The 27,953-nt window shown below is 43.4% G+C and overlaps 1 protein-coding gene across 2 annotated transcripts in view; it reads left to right on the top strand.

Annotated features, from left to right (window-relative positions):
• Positions 1-287: 287 nt before the first annotated feature.
• The window catches only part of TRHDE (thyrotropin releasing hormone degrading enzyme), a 210,400-nt gene continuing 182,734 nt past the window's right edge, over positions 288-27,953 (top strand). For both annotated transcript variants that reach the window (XM_081211937.1, XM_081211936.1), the window contains exons 1-2: positions 288-2,962; positions 10,935-11,208. In XM_081211937.1, the coding sequence (XP_081068063.1) occupies positions 2,109-2,962; positions 10,935-11,208 (1,128 nt within the window). In that variant the 5' untranslated portion in view covers positions 288-2,108. The remainder of the gene's footprint in view (positions 2,963-10,934; positions 11,209-27,953) is intronic.

The raw sequence follows: 27,953 nt of genomic DNA, 5'->3' as shown, positions 1-27,953 counted from the left end.
TGACCCAACCCAAGCAGTGCTGCTTGAACCATAAGGACACTGGCCCATTGGGATAGGTAGAAGGTTTTTAATGTATGATGGTTTGCTGTGTTTTTTATGTTGGAAGCTGCCCAGAATGGCTTGTGCCACCCAGTCAGATGGGTGGGGTATAAGTTGTTGTTGTTGTTGTTTTGTTGTTGTTGTCCTGCCTTGAGTCAGGAGGCATCTGCTCAGGCAGCCGCAGCTAGGGTGAGGAGAAGAGAATGACCAATCAGGCATTATCAAGTGTTGACCGATTTGGAGATACTTGAAACAGATGCCTGTCTCGGCCACATGACACTGGAGTCCTCAGGGCAACTTTTGATAATGCCCTCAGAGTAAGGCAAGTGTACTTCAGTTTCCTGCAAGGCATGCATCGCCCTCAACGTTTCCTCCTGCCATTCAGAAACAGCCAGCCATTCAATCCCCCTAAAGTATATCGAGCACAGACTATATACCCTGTACATGTTCAATATTTATGTGGAGAACAGATTCGTTTACATAGTATCCCGGCAAATCCTGCGGCGGCGAGGCGGATTTATAATCTGACACTTGCCAGATCATAAGAGCAGGATCTGCCAAAAAAGAGAGGCTGTCTGTCATCATCAGCCTGGAAGCCTTCCATGGACTCGGGAGCCCGGCTGGAAGAAACACACATCTTCGCTGGAAACGGCGAAGCTCCTCCCGACCCATTGCCCAGAAGAAGAGTGATGACTTGGGGAAGGAGCCGCAGATCTCCAGAGAGTGTCTCGTCCTGTTGCCCGAAGCGACTTCATTCACACTGCGCGCCGGGCGCGAGCGCCCCGAGGAAAGCTCTCTAACCTCTCGCTCTTTGTTCCTTCTCCTGGGATTTGCTCAGCTTGGCAAAACCCCTTTAAAGTGGTTCGTGCGGTTTGGTTAGTTAGACACACACACACTCGCCCGCGCGCTCCCCCTTCCCCTCTCTCTCCCGACAGGAGCTCTGTCAGTTCTCTCTAGAGAGCTGTGGGTAGTTCCCAACCCACAGACCTCGAGCAAGCAGCCGAGCGCGGGACCGCCAGCTACAAAGCCACCGCCTCGCGCTCTTTCCTCCTCACTCGCCGAGAGGCGCGCACCACAGCAAGAGCCGCTCGCTCGCTGTCCGGGCTCGGGAGCCTCGCCAGGTCTTCCGAAGTGCGCAAAGCGGTGCCGAGGAGAGACTTTGTGCTGCCTGCAGGTGCTTGGGAACCGCTTGGAGACAAGGAGTTGGCGCCCGGCGTCTTCCTTCTACAACAATCCTTCTCTTTCTCTCTCAGCTGCAGCTGCTGCTTCTGCTTCTCTTCCTCAGCGTCCTTCCCTCTGCGATAACCTGGGCGCGAACTGCTGAGGGGGGAAAAACCAAAACAAAAAAAGACCCGGCGAGGCGAGAGAGCGAAGCCAACCAGAGGACCCGGCAAGGCGAGGAGAGTTTGGGGCGGCGAGAGTGTGAGGGGAGAGCCGAAAGGACGCCAGGAACCGGAGTCCCCGCCCGCCCGCCCGCTCTCCTCGCCTGCCCTCCTCGCCTGCCCTCGTCCTCAGCCGCCCGCCGCGCACGGAAGGGAAGAGTTGCGCTCGCTGAGGGCGGCGATGGCAGCGAGGCGTCGCGGCGGCGCCCTGTTGAGCGGAGCGCACCGGGCGCTCTGAAGAGTGGAGCTCGGCGCTGCCCAATCCGCGCTCCGCGGGGGGTCCGGCGGCGGCCCCTCCCCCCGCCCCTTTTCCCGCCTTCCTCCCACATGGGGCGCCAGGAGGAGGCTTCCCTCGGCCGCCGGGGCGGCTCTTAGGGAGTGCGATGGGGCGCCTGGCAAAGTGACACCCGCAGCGGCTGCGGCAACAGCGAGCGAGAAGAGGAGGAGGAGGAGGAAGAAGAGAGAGAGCAGGCAGGGTGGGGAAAGAGAGAAAGAACAGGAGGGCAAGCAAGCAAGCAAGCCAGCAGTCGGGCGAGCTTTCCCCCCTTCTTCCCGAGGTGCTTCTCAGTCTTTTCCCCCGCCTTGGCTGCTCTCCTGGGGAGCTTCTCCGATGTCTTCCCGGCCCCGGCGGGGGGCGGCGGCGGCGGCAGCCCCGGCGCAGGAGGAGCCGTCCCTGTGGCTCCTCTGATGTCCCTGGCCGAGAAGCGGGAGGCGAGCTTCTCCTTGACGCCCATGATGATCGAGGAGGACGCGGCGCTGAGGAACGGCAGCAGGGGGCTCTCGGGCCAGTGGGCGGACGCGGCGGCCGTGCGGCCGCGCACCACGGAGCGCCACATCACGGTGCACAAGCGCCTCGTGCTGGGCTTCGCCATCTCCATCCTGGCGCTGCTCGTGGTCACCATGATCGCCGTGCTGCTCAGCGTGCGCATCGAGGAGTGCAGCAGCAGCAGCGGCGGGGACGCGGACGGCTCAGCAGGCAGAGCAGGCAACCGGAGCGTCCCGGCAGGAGCAGCAGCAGCGGCAGCCGCCTCGGCAGGAAGTGCCCGCCGCAACCATCCCAGCGCCGGGGAGCCCCCTGGCCGCGGAGGAGGGGAATCGGAGGCGCCTGGAGGGGAAGAGGCGGCGGCGGCGGAGGAGGAGTGGCAGAGGCGTCGGGAGCAGCCGCCCTGGACGCAGCTGCGCCTGCCCGGGCACTTGCGCCCCCTGCACTACAACCTGATGCTGAGCGCCTTCATGGAGAACTTCACCTTCAGCGGCGAGGTCAACGTGCAGGTCGAGTGCCTCAACGCCACGCGCTACATCGTGCTGCACGCGCACCGCATGCACGTCGAGGCGGCCCGCGTGGCCGAGGACCGGCTGGCCGGAGCCCTGCGCGTCTCCAGCTTCTTCCTCTACCCGCAGACGCAGGTCTTCGTGGTCGTCCTCAACCGGAGCCTGGAGGCGCACAGAAGTTACAACCTCAAGATCATCTACAGCGCGCCCATCGAGAACGAGCTGCTGGGCTTCTTCCGGAGCTCCTACGTGCTCTACGGCGAGAGAAGGTAGGCAGCCCGCTCCCACCCTTTGATCCCTGGTCCTACTACCACTACAGTATTTCCCTGCCTGTATTGACTCAGCGCACGAATCCATATGCCCCAGATACCATCCGTAAGGGATATCCCCGTTCCCCGATTTATTCCCTATAAAAATGGAAACCATAGGAGCCCTTTTCTCTCCTGGTATCCAGAACAGCTTTATTTTCAAGCCGTAGTTTTCATTAAAGCCCCACTCCCTTTATTTAAGAGAGTAGGTTTTTTTATGACTGTCCCTGGGTAATGGATTTTCTGAGCATCTCAGAAAAGGATACTTTTGCAAAAGTTTTCCCCATCATAACTTGAATGCTATCCCCACATTCCATATTTAGGCTTGTTAGGTTCCTATATGTGCATCTAAAACTCATCCCACAGATGTGATATTTATTTACCCACTGGCTTTTAAAGTACATATATATCTCTTAACTTCCTTGCCAGAAGAGAGGCAGATAGTGGTGGGAAGCTAGGACCCTGCAATCTGGAGGCAGGAAGAGCAAAATGTTGGATCTCCCTTATAGACTTACCGGACTCTTTATGTTATAGATCTTACAGCTGACACTTCTGCCCTTTAAGATGTTTTGATTCTGAGATACAAAGAGAGAAGGTCTCCTGGGATGTGGCCATCGCATAGAAAGGCCACCAGGGCTCTCCTTTTATTCTTCTGCACCTGCCTTTGCATGCTGGGGTCCCCATGCCACTGCCCCTGCTTTTGTGTCGCAGGAAGGCAATGTCAGAGCAGAGGAATTCATAGTACATCAGAGAGACTTGCCCTGGGAAGAACCACGAATAAAAAGCAGGCAGTCCTGCATAGTTAATTCTCCCATGGTGTGGGTGGCACTGGCTTTTATAAAAGCATGAAAGGCAGGATTTCTCATTTTGGATCACCTGATAAGCTGATTTGTCTAGGCACTGGGCAACACCTATGATATGATACTGAGAAAACCTGAGGACCACTTGCAGCTGGCATTCAGGATTTTAGAAAATCAGTACTTGACTAGCTTTGCCACTTTCTCCTGCACTTCAGCGTAATTTCCTCCCACCACATTTAACCCCCTTATTTTTCTCTCTCTCAAATAGACACTCTTCACTTTCTCTCATTTGTACAATCAACAAACAGAAAAACTGATAAAAATGGAAGAACAGTGCTTTAAAAAAAAACCAAAACTAAAAAGAAGATAGATTTGGAGAACTTAAAGTTTTAAGTTACTAATGAGGGACTTCCCACAAAATAGGCTACTTGAACCATAGTGTATTGAAGATACATTTTGTGATGCGTGTAAGATTCTAAAAGCAGTTCACTGCAGCAACCTGACAACTTTATGTTACTGTAAAGCCATGTTTAAGGAAGCCCTGGTGGACTGCACATGTAGCATTTGAAACCTGTGTTTGCAAGGTGGGGGCTGGGGTAGGGGCTGGGGGAGCAGCAGCAGAAGATGGAAGCTTCAGCAGAAGAGTCGCTGGTGGGAGGTAGGTTAAGCAGTCGCTTCTCTGCTATGTGCAGATCCCACCCTCCCAAGAGAAGTCTGCAAGTGAGAAGGGGGAGTTGGGGTTTCCTTACTGGGGTTAAATGGGTGCTTTGCCCCTTAATCAACTAAGACGAAACCTAGAGTCTGCATTTTAAAGTCCCTTAAGTGTTTATCTGGCTCTACTTATATGGACTTACATATCAAAGAATACATGAATCAGCAACTTTTCATCATATGCTACAGTCAGAGGGACAGGCGTGTTTTAACTTTGAGCTCTCCAACAAAATAGTAATGTACACTAAGAGCCGAATGTAATCAAATATTGTAACATGGATCTGATTCACATTATTTGTAGAAATGTAAACAGAATGCATAGAACTGGCTTTCCTTTCATAAGAATGGGACTTAAAGAGACTTTTCACCTGTTTGCCTTCTGGCTGGGTTTTATTAACAGAGTTTGAGGCAACTCTGAGAGCTTTGTGCCTCTTCTGGTTGTGAGACACCACATACACACAAGTCTGTGTAAGTGCAGGCTTAGGGTTTTTATTCATGCAGCAAATCAAACATGGAAAGCGAGGCTCTAGTTTAAAGGAAGCAAGGCTGGTTTCCTGCTAGCTTTGTTAGCAGAGATCTATACTGAATTTATTTTTAAACTGCTTGTCATTGAAAATCCAACCACAGAATCTTATTCTGTAAACCTCATCATTTCTTTGAGAGTCCCTGCTGAGCAAATGGTTTACTTAAATTGGCACCCAGAAAGTAAGAAGACTGTCTTTCAGCTCAGTTATGCCAATAGCCTCATCTTTAAGCATGCTAATGTTATTGTTGTTGTTTAGTCATTTAGTCGTGTCCGACTCTTTGTGACCCCATGGACCAGAGCACGCCAGGCACTCCTGTCTTCCACTGCCTCCCGCAGTTTGGTCAGACTCATGTTTGTAGCTTCGAGAACACTGTCCAACCATCTCGTCCTCTGTCGCCCTCCATCTTTCCCAGTATCAGGGTCTTTTCCAGGGAGCCTTCTCTTCTCATGAGGTGGCCAAAGTATTGGAGCCTCAGCTTCACCATCTGACCTTCCAGTGAGCACTCAGGGCTGATTTCCTTCAGAATGGATACGTTTGATCTTCTTGCAGTCCATCGGACTCTCAAGAGTCTCCTCCAGCACCATAATTCAAAAGCATAAATTCTTTGGCGATCAGCCTTCTTTATGGTCCAGCTCTCACTTCCATACATCACTACTGGCTAATGTTATTACATATATATTAAAAACTCAGTGTTATAATCATGGTCCATGTTAGGATTTTGTCTAATCTGCCATAATGGCTGATATAAAATGTTTTCTTTGCAGAGTTAAGTTTCAGGGAAGGTGCTACTATGTTGAATCTTTTATTGCATGAAGATCAGAGTGGGGAAGATATCAACAGTCTTTCTCAGAAACTTTTCTATGTGATTTATTTGTATAATAGGATATCGCCTCACCACTAAGATATAAAGCATTTACTTGTATTATTTTCAGATTGACAAAAAGATCTTGGTTAATTGTGAAATACAACAAGAAGAAAAGAAATGTAGCAAAATTTTAATAGATCAGTATATTTAGTACATAAATTTTACAGCATAAAGTCTTTACATTGCAATTAAAACATAGTTCTACAGTGTCCAGAGATAAATTAACTAAAAGCATGACAGTCCATTTTTTCAGTTGGATTAGAATTCCCTGCTGCATGGTTTTCCTTTCTGAAATGTGAAAACTTTTATAGAGCACCATAATTTAGAATTCTGTTCCACGAGTCCAGAAAGTGTGGCAACTTGGTAGTACTTTGCCACAAGATGGTTTGAAGCTAACATTATTTAATAACTGCTATGGTGTTATAAGATAGTTGAAGAAATTAGTAATCAGAATGCTAAATTAACCCAGACAAAAGTTTACTTAAGTTGTTTGATAGTTTTATGCAGCAGACTTGAAACATATTGTAAAACTTTCATAGTTTTACAATGTAGCAGAATTGAAACATATTTTACTTGTTTTGTACATTTGAAGCAAACAATCTTATTCTCTGAGGCCTGACAATGCACTTTCATGGAAAGTTTTACTAACCTTTTCCTAAGTAGGGCAGAGCACTCACCTTAAGCAAAGCAGGAGCCCTTGATTTTATCGTCAAAAGTCATAAATCTCTCCATAGAAATGGCACCATAGAAATGCTAATTTTTGCCTCTCAGGTTATTTCACCTTTAGTGGAGAAATGAATTGCTTATTCATATATATACAGACACCCACCCACCCCTTGTGCTACAACATAAGTTTTTTTGCTAGAGCACAACATTTCCTTCCACCTAAGTGCTTGATTTCCTTTCCCCCCTCATATCCCCCAAGGTGTCAAAATAGACAAGTTGTTGAGAAAACATGTCTACATTTTAATAGAAGAGGTAGAATTACCGTAAGATAGTTGCAAATTACAGTCATCTGTACGCAAAGAAGCCAACCTGCAAGTCTTTTATAACTATAATTACGCATTTAAGATTAAATCCTGTCATCAGTTTATGTGTGTGTAAGTTTTTATGTGTGAGCAACAGACTGCCATCCTATATACACTTATCCAAGAGTAAGTCTTGCTGAAGTCAGTGGGATTTATTTCTGAGCAAGCATGCATAGGATTTCACTGCACATGCAGGATTACAGCATGACAGTTAAAATTGATTTAATTGTACTTTTCTGATAAATGATTTTTTGATCGTCAGGACCTGTAGTATGTCTTCCAGAGCACATTACCTCATGTTGAAGTCAACATGTATTCAGAACACCAATGTGCCCACTAGCTGTGATTTTTTTCTCCTTTACTTTCATGCAGTATTGGGACATTGCAGATGAGATCGTATTGCATTTTCATGAATGTAACAGATGTGACATAAACATTTGTTACTTGTCGGGAAGTTAATGCAAAGAAATCATTGGTCTCTGGCATGTGTGTTTTAGTATAATGCTTTGAGGACTGAAAATTGCATTTTAAGAACTTTCATAAAACTGAATTTATCACTAGCTAAACTTCGGTTCCAATCCTAAATAATTAAAGACAAAAAGCATGTCTCGTATCTTACTGTAGATTTAAAGTATGTCAAACATTTGCATTTTTGCCTGTTTGGGCATAAGCCCATTGATTCCATTGCCTTTTAGACTGCAAATAGATTAAATGTGAAACAATGTTGCTGAATTTATGAAAATTAATTGTGAAAGACAACTTAAACATTCAATTTTATACATGTCTACTCATAAATAGATCCTATTGAAATCAGTGGGACTAACTGCTAAGTAAGGTTAGGATAACAGCGGTAGCAGTGCTAGCTTTTATCACAAGGGTTCTACCAATTATTTCTTAGTGAATGGACCCAAACAAGGTGGTTTAGATTCCCAGTGAGTGATGCTGAATGTTCACTTGAGATTGAGAGTCAACAAGTAACATACTGAAAAGTTGAATAAGGCCTTCAGAAATATAGTTCAAGAGGATAAGAAACCTTTAGGTAAAGGTTCACGTTGCCTGTTTATTAATACATACCCCAAAAGTTCTGTTTTTGATACAGCAAAATACCGAGTAATCCAAGGGCTCACCCACACTTCCACTTGTCCCATGCCTAGAAAGCATGAGTCCAAGCTGCTTTCCGCTTGTCCCAAGGCTTGTTATGCACAGGTCTAAGCAGTTTTGCCATTGCCCCGCTGTTTTTCCATGGAAAACCTGTTCTTTAGTGCTAAATCAGAGCAAAGGTCAATCCAGAGCAAACCCGATGGATGTTTGCTCCAATTTAGCAGTAGAGATCAGTTTTTCCTAGGGGTAAGTGACAGGGCAAGTGGAAGTGTGGAAAGACTTTTCAGACGTTGAGAATAAAACTGGTTTTAACAGAGGCTTTTCACCTTGTGAAACTTGGTAGTTCAGATAGGAAATGCATTGCTTGAAAACTAACAATTAATAGTATAGTATCTTGTTAATTTAAGACAGCGATAGAATGTTGCATATGGAATAGTGCTTTCAATGCACTTCAATGCAAATTACAGTGTTCAAAAAAGTAAAGTAAGATAGATGCTTTTTGCCTGTCAGACATTCAGATTTAAGGATGAGGGACACTGAACTCAGACACAGTGTGTCTTTTATATCTAACTCATCCAGGAAGAAAAAGTAGAGAGTGACAGAGGACTAAAAGGTAATCTTGAGCAAGTCAGTATCCCTAACCATATTTTAATCATGGTCAGAGTGCTGTGATACAGATAGCCATGTCCACGTTTCCCGACTTTTGCATAGTAGGATAATACCTTCAGCGTTCACATAATGACACAGACAGCCCTGGCCTTGCACATTCCCTCTCACACATGAGACAATGGCATTGGCCACTTCCACTGTTGGTGCTGAATAAACCACAGTTCTCCATTACAGTTGTACCTTGGAAGTCAAACAGAATCTGTTCTGGAAGTCCATTCAACTTCCAAAACGTTCGGAAACCAAAGCACGGCTTCTGATTGGCTGCAGGAAGCTACGGAAGTTCGCAGACCAGAACACTCACTTCTGGGTTTGTGATGTTTGGGAGCCAAAACATTTGAAAACTAAGCTGTTCGAAAACCAAGGTACAACTGTATATCTGAATTTGGGAATTGTGGTTTCTTCTGTTTCTGGTTAGTTAACAAACTAGGATCTGAAACGAGCACTTCATCTCGATTTGTATGAGGGAACCACATTTAGAATAAGCCACAATTTCCTGAGTTCAGACATAATTGGAAACTGCAGTCTATTCTAAAGTAGAACCATTTAAGGGGGAGGAGGGGGCACAAGCGTGAGGTTTGCTGCTGGTCATTTTCTAACATTTAGCATTGTGTTTGAACTGGGTCAATAATTTTATATAACTGCCCTCATTTTTTTCTTAACGGAGATGTGTTTCATTAATGTGCTTCTACCGAGGCTCCATAGAGAGCATTCTTACATACTGTATTTGTGCTTGGTTCTCCGGTTGTACAGCTAGGGAGAGGAAGGTGCTCCAGAAGGTCATAACCACAGCCCAAAGGATTATTGGTCATCCTCTCCCATCTTTGGAAGAACTGTACGGTTCCCGTTGTCTTAGGAAAGCAAATAACATCCTGCATGATTCATCTCACCCGGGACACGGTCTGTTTGCACTACTGCCTTCTGGCAGGAGATATAGAAACATCAAGTCAAAGACAAATAGACTGAAAAACAGTTTCTATCCAAGAGCTGTGGCCTTTTTGAATGCTGTAACTCGATAGTGAGATCTGGGAGTTTGATGGGTGTGGTGTGGGTGTGGCTGGAATGTGGTTTGTTTGGTTGTTGTTGTTGTTTTGCTTTTGATGTTTTAAGGGATGGCATCCAATTTCGTTGCACTTTGTACAATGTTGCACTTGTGTAATGACAATAAAGAATCTATCTATCTATCTATCTATCTATCATCTATCTATCTATCTATCTATCTAATGTTAGCAGTGTTAGGAAATTGTTACTGGTAGAGCCATGATTTGTCCCCTTCTGCAATTCAACTCTGCAAGAGTAATGAATTAAAAAATAACTTAGTGATTGCAGTTATTTATATCTCATCTTTCAGGATATAGATATTCCCAAGGTGCTTTTATAAGAACAAAATACATTTAAAAAACCTCCACAGTAAACACTTACAAATCTCCAGGGTCCTTTCCAGGGCAGGTAGATGTCCCCCGGGGTGGGGGGGGGAGAGTTCAGCTGCAACAGGCTTTTACAACTCCTTCACCTGCCTTCTCTGACAATGAGACTGCAGTAGCAGATTACGTAAGAAATTTGTACTTAAAATGCTAAAGCATTTCTCTCTCCTCCCCCTTCATGGAAATTTATTCTGAAATAAATTGGATTTGTATGCAATCATGTCAATCTGCTGCTGTTTAGATATTTGCTTTGGATACTTTCATTACTTGCAGTACCCAACTTTGCTGCTATATTCAGTTGCTTGGGAAGGTGTTACTGAGATTTACAGGTATCGTCAACTTTTGGAAATAATGGCTCTCCAAAGCCTTCTTAAGCAAGAATACTTTATATATGGCCCTAAGAAGCCAGTGTACCCTGTCAGCACTGAAGGCCCTAGAGATTTCCCTGAGGGTAATTAAATCACTGACGCAGCAGTAGTTATTTGTTTTAGTTTGTAGGGGTTAATACTGGCTGATGTTCTGTTGGTTTGAGGTTTAAATGTCAACATAAATAAATAAATACTATATGTAGTGCTTCAGTATTTATTTAATCCCAGCATCCTTTCTCAAGTGCTGCTCCTTGCAGACTGAAGCAAGCAGAAGAATTTAGCTGAAAATAAAAACTAACAGTTTTGGGGAATGCTTCATAGTGACTTTATTTTGTATATCACACTGCAATTTCCCCCCCTTGTACATTTCACTATTTTACCAGCTATCTTTGCATTAAGATCTGAATAGAAATCAGTGTTTCTTTCATCTTTTTTGTCTTCAGGTTTCTTGCAGTTACACAGTTCTCTCCTACCCATGCCAGAAAAGCCTTTCCTTGCTTTGATGAGCCCATCTACAAGGCCACGTTCAAAATCAGCATCAAACATCAAGCAACCTATTTATCTTTGTCCAATATGCCTGTGGAAACTTCTGTTTTTGAAGAAGATGGATGGGTTACGGATCACTTTTCACAGACTCCGCTCATGTCCACATATTACCTAGCCTGGGCTGTTTGCAACTTTACATACCGTGAGACTACCACAAAGAATGGAGTTTTGGTAAGTATTTTATTTTATTTTTTTAATCGGCTTACATATATTTATTGAAAAACCTTCCTTTTTTGAGGGGGGAGGAAATGGAAATGACATGCCCCCCCCATGCTTGCATATTCATTATCTATTACATTTAAAGTCCTTTCTGCCTCCTGGTGAATCTGTTATAGTACAAGCAGAAAGAGCCTAGGATCAGGCTATTAATATCTGCCTTCGCTTTTCATTGCTGCTTCCATGTATGAACAAAGGTTATACAGATGTTTGTGAGAGGAATTTGTCTCTCTTAGAAGTGTTAAAGTGCATGGTTTTTTCTCCCTTCAGTTCATGGCAATGATTTTTTTTTTTTACAAGTAAACAATGCTTTTACATATATACATTCAGCCATCTCTCGTTGGAGCTGCTTCACATACTATCAGTTAGTACAGTGATGGCCAAACTGGGCCCTCCAGCTGTTTTGGGACTACAACTCCCATCATCCCTAGCTAACAGGACCAGTGGTCAGGGATGATGGGAATTGTAGTCCCAAAACAGCTGGAGGGCCAAGTTTGGCCATCACTGAGTAAGTGTATATATTTCAAGTGTAGCTATAGTGCAGCTGATTGCTTGAGGGAATGCTATAAGTTTGAGTTTTCTTTTCTGTGTGCATTCTACATGTACATTGTGTGTGGACCCAGTCTCAGGGCTAATTGTGGTTCCGTGTGGTATGCACACATGGTGAAAGAAAGACATGACTTGCTGGTTTCTGTGTCCTGTGAAGTAGCACTTAGTTAACCAAATATCCTGTGGGTATAGTGTAACACCAGTCTGTTTTCTGAGAATTCACATACACTAAGAGCATTGTGATGCTAGACCACCACTAAGCATGTAGGCAGCATACTGCAACTCATGTGTGTGTGATAGCATGAAGATGACAGTGAGCGGCATAGTAGCTGTTGCTTGTACTTCATTGACCGGCTCCATGTTGGCTAAACAGATCATTAGCTTAAAAGTAATTATTATCAGGAACAATAACTAGTATTTCTGTTGCAAAATGAAGTTGCCGTTGATTCTTTCTCAGGGCCAGTGGCGTAGCGTGGGTTGTCAGCACCCGGGGCAAGGCAAGTAATTTGCGCCCCCTAACCCGTGGATTTGCGCCCCCTAACCCTAACCCCCAGATGTTGCGCCCGGTGCAGCCGGCCCCCCCTACACCCCCACGCTACGCCACTGCTCAGGGCTGCAGTGAGCCAAGTCCTACAAAAGGGTAGACCTATTGAAATTAATGAACCTAAGTTAGCTATGTCTATTTACATCAGTGGGTGTACTCTGAATAGGATCACTCTCAGGCTTTATTCAGTTACTACGGGAATAATTGTGGAATAACTTCTGCTTGGTCGTTTGAACTTACCTCCCTCCCTTCTCACTTGCTCTGGTTGGGGGAAAACCCAGAACAGATTTAGCAGGCAAGTGGAGGGAGGAGAGGGGAGAGAGAGCCCCTTTTGCACAAGCAGAAGTTGCTTTGCTTACGCAAAGAGGTAGAAGAAGAAGAGTTTGGATTTGATATCCCGCCTTTCACTCCCTTTAAGGAGTCTCAAAGCGGCTAACATTCTCCTTTCCCTTCCTCCCCCACAACAAACACTCTGTGAGGTGAGTGGGGCTGAGAGACTTCAGAGAAGCGTGACTGGCCCAAGGTCACCCAGCAGCTGCATGTGGAGGAGCGGGGAAGCGAACCCAGTTCCCCAGATTACGAGTCTACCACTCTTAACCACTACACCACACTTAGTGCTACTTTGAATATAATCCTTATCTATAGGGCTATGCGTAGTTGGAATGTAAAATCTTGAAGGGGTTTCCAGCTGCGCTTTTGGATCATTAGGGAGTGACTTTGTAATGGTTTGCAGGTGTCACGCACAAGGTTCTGCAGAAGCATTTCTTTTTGGAGGCCGTACAGTATGCTTCTGAATGCCAGTTTCTAGGAACTGCAGAAGGAGAGAGTGCTATTATTCTCGAGTCCTGCTTGCTGGTATCCTACAGGCATCTGGTTGGCCACAACATGCTGGACTAGACGGGCCATTGGTCTGATCTGTCAGGCTGCTCTTACATTACTTGCAAAGACTTCTTGGAAGCACTGAATGGTTTATCCACAGACACCCTTCACTTGGTTCTCCACATTGAAGGAAACGTTTGGTTGTCCTGGAATGTGGCTTAGGCTTATTGGCAGCGATCCAGGAGTTGCAATGTGTGTGAGAAGAAACAAAACTGTTTATGTCAGCTTGTTTTGTTTTACAAATCTCATGTGCAGAACATTTCACCAGAAATTCTGGCAGATACACCCCCTCAACAGTATTTATAGGAACTCAAACACTGAGATCCTGCTCTGTTCTAGTAACAAGAAGCCGAAAGCACCAGCCTGAAGATGACGAGTGAGACCTCGTCGAAACGTCGCCTAGACACCCCAACTCTTACACGGGAAGACACCCGAAGACACCAAAACCTGCATTCCTGTACCCGTGAAAATCTACGAAAGCAAATATATATATATATATATATATATATATATATATATATATATATATATATATCTCACAACCTCCTGCCAACTCTCGTTTCTTTCTATTGCAGGGAAGAGGGACTTTTCCTTTGCAACAAGTTTAATCCACATAACAAAGCATATTTGTGTTAGAATTGCTGGTTGTGACTTGGGCCAAAGAGGTGGAAAGCATCTTCTGCATGCCTGTGAAAAATATCCAGTGTTTGTGTGATTATTATTATTTTTTAAAGTAATGAACTCTGGAGTGTTTTGTCCTTTGGTGTGGGTGTTCTATAAAAGCAGATAGTCAGGCTCTGAGGGTAGAGCTTTTCCTAAACATGTAGCACAACCCCTCCATAGAACATTATGGTGAAGGGCAGGTAATAAAGAATAAATGATAGTAGTAGTAAATGTGTGTAGGATTTCAGTCTTCTGTTTGTTGGGCTGCATATCAAAACCAGCGTTAAGTGCATCAGAATTTGCTTGGCTGCTAGTTTGAACATGTATTTTGTCTTCTCTCCCTGGAGAAATGCATTGCAACCTAAAGATTCTGCTACTTATGCCCCAGCTGTAGCTGAGGTCCATATCATAACCATCTTGGCACTTTACTAGTTCAATTTCAGCTGTATTGAGTGGCAAGTCAAGATAGTCCAAAAACAGCAATAACCAGCCATGCTATTTTTTAGGCAGTCTTCTGTGGCTACACTGAAAGGACTTGGTGGCCTCACTGAATTAACCTCTACCTTCAAAAGATCTTTTTCTTAATTGTAGTACATCGTACTTGTAATGGCTAAGAAGTACTTAAGTGATTTGGTCAGGGGAAAACAAAGCATTTCTGCTGTAGCAGTCAAGGGCTCTTGTTGCTTGTTATAGCAAAGGTTCTCTTTTTACCTGCGTCGAAATAAGAGCTGATGACTTGCACTTGAATAGGTCTCAAATTCCATGAAGTAGAGAGCAGTGATGCACAAGCACATTAATTTGTGAGAGCATTGTAAAAATATTGTGGATTAACAAAGCTCATCATTAACCGTCTAGAAGTTTTATATAAAACAAAAATGCCAGGTACAACCATTCTGTATGCTGCCAGAGTATTGAAATATTGCAGTTTCCACTACAGGTGCACGTAACATATTATATAGGATGGATTAAAGGATGCGTGGAAGGAGAGCTGCAATTTACTGCCCCACCATTTAAGGGTATGCAGTGTTGCGGGCTGCACTCACTTCTAGGTGACAAAGTTGCACATGCTTCCATAGGCCAGAAGATTAGGCTGTTGGATTTGCAAGTGGGTAGTACAGTTATACCTTGGCCTACAGACGCTTCAGGTTGTGTTTTTTCAGATTGTGGACCTGCCGAAACCTGGAAGTACTGGAACGGGTTACTTCTGGGTTTCGGCGGTCACGCATGTGCAGAAGCACTAAATTGCGCTTTAAGCATGCACAGAAGCGCCGAATCGCAACTTGTGCATGTGCAGACGCAGCGCTGCGGGTTGCGAACACTGCGGGTTGTGAACGTGCCTCCTGCATGGATCACGTTCGCAACCCGAGTGTCCACTGTATTCTTCTTATGCTAAATGGTATTGCAAGTTAGAGCCAGTGTTTAGTATTTGGCTGCAAGTTAGAGCCAGTGTTTAGTATTTGGCTGCCATACAGAACTTAACTATATAAGTTCAATAAATAATAACTATAGAAGAGTAGTCCAGAACATATTTGCCCTCTGCAGTTAGACTAATGATTTAAAGACATTTAAGTCATGGACTCAAACCTGTTTGACATTCAATACGCCAGAACACATCTTTAACATATATTTTGTTTTGATTGAAGTGTGCTACGAAGTGAGAGAAGAAATGGTTAAGGTGCTCTGTCTCCTAAACAGCTAGCCAATTAAAAGAGTAGTAATAGTTGCTGTCATAATGTTATAAATAATAATAATAATAATAATAATAATAATAATAATAATAATATAGCACAGAACATCCTAGAAATCTCAAGGAAATGACCTGGCATCTTGAAGGGAAAGCCATGCTTTCTTCTTTCTTTTGCACCTTCCTTAATGCCCCACCACTAGCTAATCTTGTTATGGGACAAAACTCTTGTACTCCAGTATGATGGTTAATCTGAACATGATTCCAGGCTGGTCAGCTGAGCACAGCCAAGAGAAAACTTCGTCGCTTTGGCATGCTTACTCTACACAGCATGCCACTTCAACTAAGTGGTTCTTTCAAGCTTCATCGGAAAGGAGAAAATTACAAGATACTGTAGAGAGAGAAAGGGGGAAATAAATCCCTAGTGCCATTTGGTATTGCTGTTAGTCAGTTTACATGCATCAAGCTTGCACACAGACTGGCACAGTATGTGTACAGCAGCCAAAGGGCATCCTTTCAGAGGCATGTGGAAGAAAAACTCTTCAGCTCTGTTCTCTCCCTTGCTATATCTGTTTTGTAGGGCAACTGCATGCCAGTGTTAGGGTGATGGTGCTGCACTTGACTCTTAGGATGCTGTTCTAGGGCAGGGGCTCATTTCACAGAAATTTCTTAGAGGGGTAGTTTTGTACTTTGCTTCATAACTTTCTTTCTAGGGGGGCTAGAGTCCTAACTTTTTTTTTTAAAGCAACACTCAGAATTTGTGGCTCTTGCCCAGGAGAGTGTTTTGCTGACGAACTCTGTGGGTTCTTTAAAGGATCTTTGGTAGTCAATATATGAGGGGAAAGACGTTATTATTTCAACAGAATAGGACAAACTCATTAAATGGTAACAAAAACAAAACAGTAAACCTCCTTAAACCTTCTTACACAGTAATACAAAGCCCTCTGCCACCAAGGAATAACCCCAAAGTAACAATTCCCCTCCACCAGATCTTCACACACATACACCACCAGATCCAACCTTGGGAAGCCTCAACAGTGTTTGGTCCATCATCCATCTTCCTCCTGACCACATTGCCCTTCACTATTTGTACCTGCCTCAACCAGGTGGGGCTGGATATCTGCACGGCTGCCACCTTTGGCAATTAGGACTCCTAATCTGGTGAATCAAGCCCCTTTGTTCCATGGAACCCATGGGTCCCATATTGATGAACCCTGTTAGGTCTTCCCACCTCACACTTACAGACCCTTTGGCAGCACATCTTTCTCCAGCCTTGGTAACTGCTGTGGCCTCAGCACAGGGAGAAAGATTGACTCAAAGTTTTCCAGTCCAACCTTTTTGAAACCAGTGATGTTTTTGATTATACATGCGATGCTATTTTTTTTTTTTGCATTGAAATAAAAATCCCAAATAGAAAGTAAATTTCTATTATCCATAGTAGTTGAATAATGCAAAGACTTTAGACTACAATACTCTGTGCTAAGATAATTTAAAATACTGAAATATCAGTCCAGTCTAGGAGTGACCACTAGTCCTAGTTTGCTTCGAATACTTAAATTTTAGAGGAATAATTGGAACTGAACAGCTAATTTAACCTCTTTTCTATTCCTGGAGAATTTGTAAGCAGTTCACAATTTTTCCCAGTTCATTTGTTATTTAGATTTACTCAACAATTATTCTGCATTTGGGGGCTGATTGCAGATATTCTACACTTGAGCTCTGCGTTGTGTAATACTGAGTGCTCTGATAAATCATGCATTCACATAGTGCAGGAATTTGGCCTCTGTAGTTATTTTCATCAGTAAAAATGTACTCGCTATATGATTTTTCTAGGAGGCAAACACAAAAGGGATGGACAGTGGCGTAGTAAATTAATCTGAAATGCGAATGAATATTCATAGCGATTCAAGCAGGTCTACGTGTTGCAGCAGATAAGTGGGCACTTACTATTCTGGGTGGGGTATTTCAGTGGAGGTAGCTCACAGTTCATGGCTGCCTTTGTAAATACATAAAGAATTCTAGACACTGGTTACTGTCATTCTGGTACTTCGGTAAGCTCTGAAGTCATTAAAAAATCACAAACTTCCTTTGCACTTTGATACAAAGCCAGCTTTCTAATAGCCACCCTTACTTATCCATGTTTTGCTGCAGTGTACAATTTTTGTCTATGTTCTAGGTCACCTAAAATCCCCTAAGGAGTAGAACTGTTGCTCAGTAGAAATTGCTGACTAGATGTACTAAATAGTTTTACTTTTAATGCATGCAGTTATTTCAGTAGAACCCAACATTGTGAACAACTGGATCACGGGTGTGTGTGGAATCTTCCACAAAACCAATGGGTAGTTGTGGATAAAAGTGTTGGGCTTTGGCCAGGGAAACTTGGGATCAGATGACCACTCAGCTATAGAGCTCAGTGGAGTCCTTTGGGCAAGTTGCTCTCATTCACCATCATCTATCTCATTGGGTCATGATAAGGATAAAACCGGATAACCCCACACAACCTGCCTGGAAAAGCAGGATACAGTTATGATAAACAAATGAAGAGTATTGTATTAGTGTGCGTGCATGGTATAAATAGGTTGGGGGAAATGTGGAGAAGTCCCTTTCTGCAGTTTTATGCACATGGAAAGCGATAGTGTGATATGCTCTGCATTGTTGTTTTTCACATTATTTTTAGACCTTTCTTTATTCAAGCAGATCTGGAAGCATCCTTCCCATATTCATGCCTCCCACAACTATGTCAGGTAGCTGTAACATCCATTTTTACAAAGTGTTACTGATACTGAAAGAATAGTTTAGAAATATCCACAGTTGAAGTTCCGCACAGAAAGCATCCTTTTTTAATTTGGAAGTATTTCTGTTGAACTTTGGAGAGGCTTAGAAAGCAGTGGGATGTATTGCAGCTTTTTAAACCTCCCCAAGGCTTAGCATGAGACCTGAAAATAGTTCCTACCATTATCCAGGCTTGGAATAATAGCATGAGCTCTCATGGGGGGGGGGATGTGTTAAGCTGCCAGGCATAGACCCTTGCCTTTTTATTCTCATGGAGCTTGAGAACTATATTTTTGGTAAGGTAAACACAGGCACCAATGTGTTTGGGTACCCGTGGGTAATTCAGCTGAGATGTCTAAGAGTTGTTAGGGCAAAATGACTGGCAGGGGAATGTTCAGGTAATTCCTTCCCACCTTGTTCCTTTCTAATGTGAGTCTCCTTCAACTGAGGACTTTTTGTAAAGAAGGGCTGTCAGGCATTTGCTACGTGCAGCTGTAGAGTAGCATGTAGTTGACCTTAAGCTGTTGCTCTTGGGTGGATGCAGGCAGCACTGTGGTGTAAACCACTGAGCCTGGGCTTGCCAATCGGAAGGCCGGCGCTTCGAATCCCTGTGACGTGGTGAGCTCCTGTTGCTCGGTCCCTGATCCTGCCAACCTAGCAGTTCGAAAGCACGTCAAAGTGCAAGTAGATAAATAGGTACCGCTCCAGTGGGAAGGTAAACAGTGTTTCCGTGCACTGCTCTGATTTCGCCAGAAGAGGCTTAGTCATGCTGGCCACATGACCTGGAAAAGCTGTCTGCAGACAAATGTCGGCTCCCTCAGCCAGTAAAGCAAGATGAGCACCGCAACCCCAGAGTCATTCGTGGCTGGACTTAACTGTCGGGTCCTTTTTCTTTACCTTTTAAAGCAGTGATATAAACTCAGTTATGTAATATAACTGATAAATGGCACCTTAAACACAGGTTGCGGTCACCACAATGGAATGTCTAGGTGCCTCTTTTTGTTTGTTATTTTACAGTGGAATATCATCATCATCATCATTTTCATTCCTGTTCTGCTTTATATTTAAAAAAACAAATCTCAAAGCAGTTTACAACACATTAACACATCCAATAAAACAATCCAAAATAAAACAAATTCAGGCTTCACGGAAAATATTTCAGACCCTACTCTAAGGGACATTTTGCTTTCCCCAAACACCAACCTGGCATTCACAGATCTCCACATGGTCGCAATTGGATCGGTGCCAGTCGCAAAATGCGCCTTGTACCTGCCTAATTTCTAACACTGGATGTAGGGACTTTGCACGTGGTTGCAAATTCCAAAAGAAATGTTGCTATGTCTTTCAACTTTTTGGTTTTAACTGTTAATGGAGTACTTCACTCTCTTCTTGGAAATGCCATCCTCAAAGCATCAGCAGAGCATATACCCCTTGTCAGTTAAATTTCTTAGTTCAGAAAGATGAACTTTGAGAAGAGACCATTATAGAATGTATGCATGCCCTCTTCCCTTTTATATGACTACCCAGTCTCTATATGAAATGTGCCATTAAGGAGGGAGCCCGTATGTAGTGTAATCCACAAATAATGCAAGTGGAATGAAATATTAAGGAGAAACCCTGTCGCTGCTCTGGCTAGAGTGTCAATAACTAGCTGCTTGGCAGTGGCTTCCACAAACATAATTCAGTATCTGAGGCAACATGTCATCCTGCTATTAATTTTTCAGTAATGTAAAACTGAAGTTAGTTAAAATTTATATTACAAATAAGCAATAAGTGGGCTCCGCCTTAAGTCTTCGCTGTTCACAGCTGGACTATTTAAATTCCTAAAAATACATTCTCTGTCAGTGAGTCATTGCTTCAATAATAATAAATAAATAATGCTGAAATGTTTTCATGGGTGAGTCAATGCATTGCAGTAGAGAAACTCAGTAGGATATCGACAATATAGGTTTTCTTTTTAAATCCTTCCCTGAAAACACCCACACAGTTTAAGCTGAACATTGTGTGTATATGTATATAATAAGCATAATATGAAAGGGTGCATAATTGTATAGATAATATAAAATGAATTGTATTAATCTGACTCGGGGAAGTATCCTGGATCTGTATGATGCTAGGCATTGTGCTTTGCCAAGCATGATTTTGAAATGCCCTAGGACAGAAGCTTACATGTGCTGGACCTATTAAGCTAAGTGATGCTTGCAAAGCGATTGTATCCAAAGCTACAGCTTTTGTTGTCTTTGGAACTGTACTAGGGCCAGATCTCCTAGCAGAGAGTTGTGGAACTTTCAGCCCAAGACCAAATCTTTGCCCACTATGGGGTCAGATTTGTCCCACAAGGCCATTATCTTAAGACCTGACAGTCAGGGCTTCAAAATGCAGCTTCACTATGACTTTAGGTGATTTGAAAGGTGGGCTGCCCTTTGCAAGGATGGAATTTAGAGCAGAGGAGGGGAGGAAAAGTGCTTAAATTCTTTGTCGCCAACCATTTGTCTACTTCAAATTACTCCCAATATGCTTTCACCCCATGGGATTCCAGATGTGGATTTACCATTGTATTTGGGTAAAAGCAGCCGGGTGGATGATGAGGACCTGGAGTAGATAAAGGAAAGTTTCAACAGCCTCTTCTACTGCTGCTTATTTCTTCAAGATGTAACCATTTTTAGCATACGTCTCTGCAAAAAGTAGCAGCCTTCTTTATACTACATTGCATGCAATATGTCGTTTGCCCCTTAAGCTGGTTGAGGCTGCCAGCAGAGCGGTAGGGATTTTTAAAAGTTACATTTCAGAATTATGAAAAGTGTCTTGTTGTAATGGTTTTTTATTTTATTTACTCACCCCTAGTCTTTGGATGGAACCAGTACAAGTTTGACTAAGCAAAAAACAATGTATCTTAGTACATTGAGTACTTAAAAAATAATAATAAGGTGGGTGTGTATTAACAACAAACAATATCAGACTTGCAAACAAATTCACAGAATAGTCTAAAACCCATGAATTGCAAATGTACAGCCTATTGTTATTCATCTCCGTTTGAATTTGCAAGCTGAATGCACTAGGAAAATACTGTACATACATAGTGCTTACTCTTTCGGGGGAAAACTCCTCAGTCAGCATTTGTGGTACACACAGTATTTAAATGCATACATATATTATCATAAATTCTCTGCTGCTCTTGAATAGAATGGCATTTAATGAAAAGAGGTGCCACATTTAAATCCTTCACCTCTGCAAGCAGTTGTAAGCATGGAAAGTGGCAAATGCACAGAGAAGAAGTGGATTTTTCAATCTGCCTTAAGTAAAGACTACTTCATACACTATTAGGGCTGGTCCTACCATTAGACAAAGTGAGGCAACTGCCTCAGCAGCGGATGCTGGGGGTTGGAGAGTGGTAGTAAGGGGGCTGGAGGACAGAGCTGTGCGTGCCATTCTCCTGCAAGCTTTCCTCCTGCCCTCAGATGTGGCAGATATTGTTCTGTTGCCAGCCCGGCTATCTTCTGGCTGTGAAATTGGGAGAGGGTTCCTTTGCCTCAGGCAACAAAATGCCTTGGACCAACCCTGCACATTATCTTAGTCATGAGATAATCATTTCATCACATGGTAAAACTGGATGTTTGGATGCTATCCCTCATGGTCATAGAAATTGTTGAGTTGGAAGGGACCCTGAGGATCAGGAATATGCAGCTGTCCTTTACAGGCATTGAAATGTCAGCTTTGGCATATCATAATCATAATCATAATTTATTTGTACCCTGCCCAACTGGCTGGGTTTCCCCAGCCACTCTGGGCTGCCAACAGAGATTAAAAATACATTAAAACATCAGTAATTAAAAACTTCCCTAAACAGGGCTGTCTTCAAATGTCTTCTAAACCTCAGGTAGTTGTTTTTCTCTTTGACATCTGGTGGGAGGGCGTTACACAGGGCGGGTGCCACTACCGAGAAGGCCCTCTGCCTTGTTCCCTGTAACTTGGCTTCTCACAGTGAGGGAACCACCGGAAGGCCCTTAGCGCTGGATCTCAGTGTCTGGGCAGAACGATGGGGGTGGAGACGCTCCATACTCTAACCAACTGAGGTATTATTAGGCAGTGATTTAAGAATGGGTTATGGAGGTGAGAAACACTTTCAGATATTAGTTGCCCCTGAAACAGAATGCATGGGATCTCTCAAAGAATTGCTTTCCTACCCCCATCCCTGTTTTTTTAAAAAAGATATTTATTAAAGATTTTAAACATTGAATTTCCAAACACATATAAAACCATCACCCAAATACAACAGACAAAGAAAAATAGGAAAAAGCAAAGAAAAAAAGTAACATATAATAGAAAAGATACAACAAGATCCAATATTCATCAACCATATTTTCTTAACCTTTTGGACTTCCTCACATCTCCCATTCCTGCGTTCCCAATTATAAAATTATAAGCAGCAAATTATCACCTTGTTTCAACTCCATCCCTGTTTTTTTTAATCAGATGAAGCAAAGGTAAATTTATATATTGGCTGAATTTTGTTGACATGGTTATGTGAGCATTCCTATCCTGTGTCTGGATCATAAGACAGCACTTCCTAGCTCAACTTACTTCTCAGCATGTTTTTCAGGATGTTTTGAATAATTAGCAGGATATGTGGTGAGAGTATTCACAAGTCTGGTTTGATAATGCAGGGAGGGGGGAATCCATTCATGTTGGCTTTACAGAAGAGAATGCTGAGGTAAAAAATGTTGTGTACACCATTACTACAGGTGTAGTGTGGAGTGGAGAGTAAGTCCACTCTGAGAGAAATCCTCAAAGGCATGAATAATACCCAGCCTCTCCCTGCCTTTGTTGATATGTTGTCCAGGTCCGTAGCAAAGTCTTGCAGTCTTGGTACTTCGAGCGAGGACAAAAACATTGCGGGTCTCCCATCCTGGGTATGGAGAAAGAAGTGACAATTACAGTGTCTCCCATCCTGGGTATGGAGAAAGAAGTGACAATTACAGTGTTAGTTCTGGGAGCTAAAAGCTACAGTGACCAGACAACCTAGAAAGTTAAGGAGGCATAGTCAGCAGCAGAAGAGACTGCCAGAAGCTCTCATAGAAAGAAAAGTGCCTTACTAACACCCACGCCTGACTCATGGGGGTAGTCTATTGAGGAAATGGGAAAGCCCAGTCACAACTGCTTCCTAGTTGTATGCTAGACACTGGGAGTTGTCAACAGGGGATAGATAGATAGAGACATAGATAGATAAAATTTTATTTGTACCCCGCCCTCCCTGGCCGGAGCCGGGCTCAGGGCGGCTAACATCATAAAACTAACACAGTATACAAAAAATAAAAAAATTCCTTCCAGTAGCACCTTAGAGACCAACTAAGTTTGTTATTGGTATGAGCTTTCGTGTGCATGCACACTACTTCGACTACGGCAGACCAACACAGCTACCTACCTGTAACAGTATACAAAGAACATAAGAACATAAAACAGGAAATCAATTAATTAAAATACATCTTAAAATTAGTTCAGAGCAAATTAAAATCTGGACAGATGGCAGTCCATGGGTAAAATTGAGAGTGGATTGGGAGTAATGTGCCATCGATGACACCCATTCCATCTGAATAAAAGCAGGATAATCAGGTGCCTGCAAGGTGCTTTGGAGATGGTAATGGGCTGGATAAATTGAAACTGAATCTGAACAAGATGTGTTGCATCTTGAGCCTGAGAAGTAGGTAGAATGGCAGTTCTGTATGGGGTTGCGCTCCCCAGGAAGGAACAGGTGTTCCATAGAGGGCTTTGATCCCTCTATGTTGCTTGAGACATTGACGGTTTTGGTTGCTTGGAGTGCCTATTTCCATCTTTAGCTGGTTAGCTAGCCTGTCCTGTATAGGGCTAAGTTGGCCACAGTGATCCAAGCTCTATTAATTGCAGATTTAACTATTGCAGTATGCTCTGCATGGGGCTGCACCTGAAGACAGTTTGGAAGATGCATCTACTTGCAGCTCTGAGGAAGGTTTCTGCCTATCTGGGTGGGTATGGAGCTGGACTCCTTGTGCATGCCCACACAAGCTCAGGGGCGTGCCAGTTCCATCCAGAGATAAATTCCTGATGAAAAACCCAGTCTGGGCTTTTCAGTAATAGGTGGTGAAATTTTAACGAGGTTGTTCTGGCCACAAAATATTTGTTTTCAAAAGAAATGCATGCCTTTTTTTGTTGACAGACACAAAGCAGGTACCAACATGACGCTTGCGTTTTGATATATCTCTTCCATCAGACAATGTAGCTTCTGAGGAAATTGATTTCTTTTTTCCTGTTAGAGATCTGCTGGCTGTATGCAATCAAGTTCTTTAGCTGGAAAGGAATATAAAATAGTTTGTGAATCTACCTTTGCCTGGGCCTTCACAGAGAATCAGAATTGCAATGGATCATCTGATCCTATCCCCTGCCTTTAGACAGGAACTTTTTGGGAATGTATCAGAATATCCCCTATAAGTCAATGAATGTAATAAATAATGAAAATAATTATTTTGAAAATCTCAGCAGAAGATCTTCTGAGGAAGATTACATATGCTTTAGTTACAAAGTTTTAAAGCACTTTGTTAGCTTGCTTTTGACTTCTTTTCACCCACCCATCTTGCTAGTTCATATATATATATATATATATATATATATATATATATATATGCAGGTTTTGGTGTCTTCGGGTGTCTTCCCGTGTAAGAGTTGGGGTGTCTAGGCGACGTTTCGACGAGGTCTCACTCGTCATCTTCAGGCTGGTGCTTTCGGCTATCTACCGGAAAAAAACACACACCAACCGCTACTTACATGCACAATCACACCACCACCCTGCACAAATAAACTCCGTAGCCAAGACTCTCATCTCCAGAACCAAACGCCTGGCTGACAAAGACCACTTGACAACTGAGTTACAGAATCTCTCAAATGTGTTAATCGCCAACGGATACCAGCAAAACAGGGTTACGAAGCTAATCCAAAAAGAAACACCCCCCAAAAACCAAGACACAGAAGAAAACAATGGCATGGCCCTCCTTCCTTATATCAAGGGCACTACAGATAAAATTAGCAAAATCCTCCATAAACACAATATCAAAACAGCCTTTTGCACCAACCAAAAAAATAGCCAATATCCTCAGAAACCCAAAAGATAAAATCCAGTTAGAAAACCAAGGGGTCTATGAAATACCCTGCAAAGTCTGCCCAGCCACGTACATTGGACAAACAAACAGACGAATAAATGCACGTATCGCAGAACACAAGAATGCCGTCAAAAAAGAAGAAAAAACTTCCTCTCTTTACCAACACATGAAAGAAACAGGACACGAAATTAATTTTGCAGATTCCAAATTGCTCTTTAACATGGAACATCACCACAAGAGAATAATCATGGAAGCCATCGAGATAGAGAAACACCCTCACAACATGAACAAGCGTGACGACACGTCCCGCCTGCCAGACATCTGGAAATTAGCCCTCCCCACAAAAACCGACACCAGAACCAGAGGCACACAGAACGCCATCTCCAATCAACCACACCAGACCCAAACCCAGACCCTCTCCACAGATAAATTACAGACACCATCCAGTAGCCAAACCATAGTGGCACCTCCGGATGCTGCACCCCCCTGCAATCCCTACACAGATCTGGCTGGCACAGGGCACAAAACCACAGCTCGCCCCTATACACGAAGCCAAGCCAGAGCACAACTAAGTGCAGTACAGCTATCTTCTCAGAAAAACTTTTCACAAGCTCAAGAGGTCAAGACACGAAAGCTTTAGCAACTAATCCACACCTAATGACCCTCCTAAGTGGTACTCAGAATATCACTCAAGTAATCACTCAAGATATCCCTCAAGTAATTAATGAACAAAAGAAGAAAAGGCACATTAACCTGGGAACTTCCTCTCTGCCCAGAACGTTGGAGGCTATACACCACACCCCCTCAACAGTATTTATAGGAACTCAAACACTGAGACCCTGCTCTGTTCTAGTAACAAGAAGCCGAAAGCACCAGCCTGAAGATGACGAGTGAGACCTCGTCGAAACGTCGCCTAGACACCCCAACTCTTACACGGGAAGACACCCGAAGACACCAAAACCTGCATTCCTGTACCCGTGAAAATCTACGAAAGCATATATATATATATATATATATATATTCTAAACCTGACAAATGTGGACCATGTGATACTTTTGCTCCACAGTTTGATGCCTCCTCTAGCTCTTATAATCTTCTATTCCACTACCTGACACCAGTGATTTATTTCCTAAAGGTGTGAATCCTGCTTTCCTTTATCAGTTTGACCTTTGCTACTGACATTATGAGCAAGCTTCATATCCATTATCTTAAAGTGTTTCTGTATGATTAAAAACACTTTCTGTAAAGGGAATGTGAAAGCTAAGTGTAATCTTTGGGCAGAATCTCACCCTAAGAACACAGGAAGGTGAGCGCATTCCCGCAGTAGTATGAACATCTGTCAATCAAGCCAGTGTTTTCCTGGGCACCTACCACAGCTGCATCATTTCAGCAGAATGAAAATGGAACTGCTCAGGCGATACTCTGCTCATTGGCATCTGTTTGAGTGACAGATACAGTATTTACGAGACAGGAGAGTGATGTGTGCTTTTATTTATTTATAGAACAGCCTCTCCTAAAGGGTTGAATATGTTTTAAAACTGTACTTTTTGGAAAGGATAAAGAAATTAGCTGTAGTTTTGTTTACTCCTGTGCTGTGGCAGGAGAGCCAGCGGCTGCCAAGTTTCTAGTTTCATGCATGCAACACGTACTCTTCAATTACCTTCATTCATTTGTGGCTCTGATACAGCCCGTTTTAAGCCTGATCTCTTAGCAAACAGGAACCCAGAAGAAAAGCTGTCAAGAAGGAACGGAGTAACTGAGGATGAGCTGACACATTCACTCGAAGTGATGCCCTTCATGTGACAGGTGATAGCCCAAACCCTAAGAAGCTGATCACCTACCAGCTTTGCTCCTGTTGAGGAGGCAATCACAGATTCCAATGGAACTTGATATAGATTACTGATTATTATTGCCGATCAGGATTGGGAGCTTTCTTGCTAAATCAGAAGCACATGGCTGGAAGCAGAGCTCAGGAGTGATCGACTGACTCTTACGGAATGCAGCTGCACATTTCAGAAGTGTACTTACATCAAGAGAACAACACAGATATTGCATTCTGCAAGTCAAGGTCTGCCACCCCTGCTTTCCTACAACTTTATGCCTTCCAGATGTTTTGGACGAGAGCTCCAATTATCCCAAGCTGCATGGCCAATGGTCAGGGAGCATTAGATTTTTGAACTCGGCAACTTCTGGAGAGCAACATCTGCTTTTGACCAATAGTCAGATATGAAATTTTGTGGCCCAGAGAGATGGCTAATAGCTGATCTGATGCTGCAGTACCTCAAACAAACATAAAATTTATGCATACTAATTTTATTCATGTATACTCAAAATGTGATTTGCTATGTTCAGTTGGGCTTATTCTGTAGTGTGCATAGGATTACAACATTTTCAATTGATAATTGCAGTTATCACATTAATAGCATAATGCAGGAATGGGGAACTTCTGGCCCTCCAGATGTTGGTGGACTGCAATTCTCAT

This window comes from Podarcis bocagei, assembly GCF_964188305.1.
Source record: "Podarcis bocagei genome assembly, chromosome: 10".
In the NCBI taxonomy this organism is placed as follows: domain Eukaryota; kingdom Metazoa; phylum Chordata; class Lepidosauria; order Squamata; family Lacertidae; genus Podarcis; species Podarcis bocagei.
Note: the sequence above shows the minus strand (reverse complement) of the source record. Positions and strands in the feature narration are given on the sequence as shown.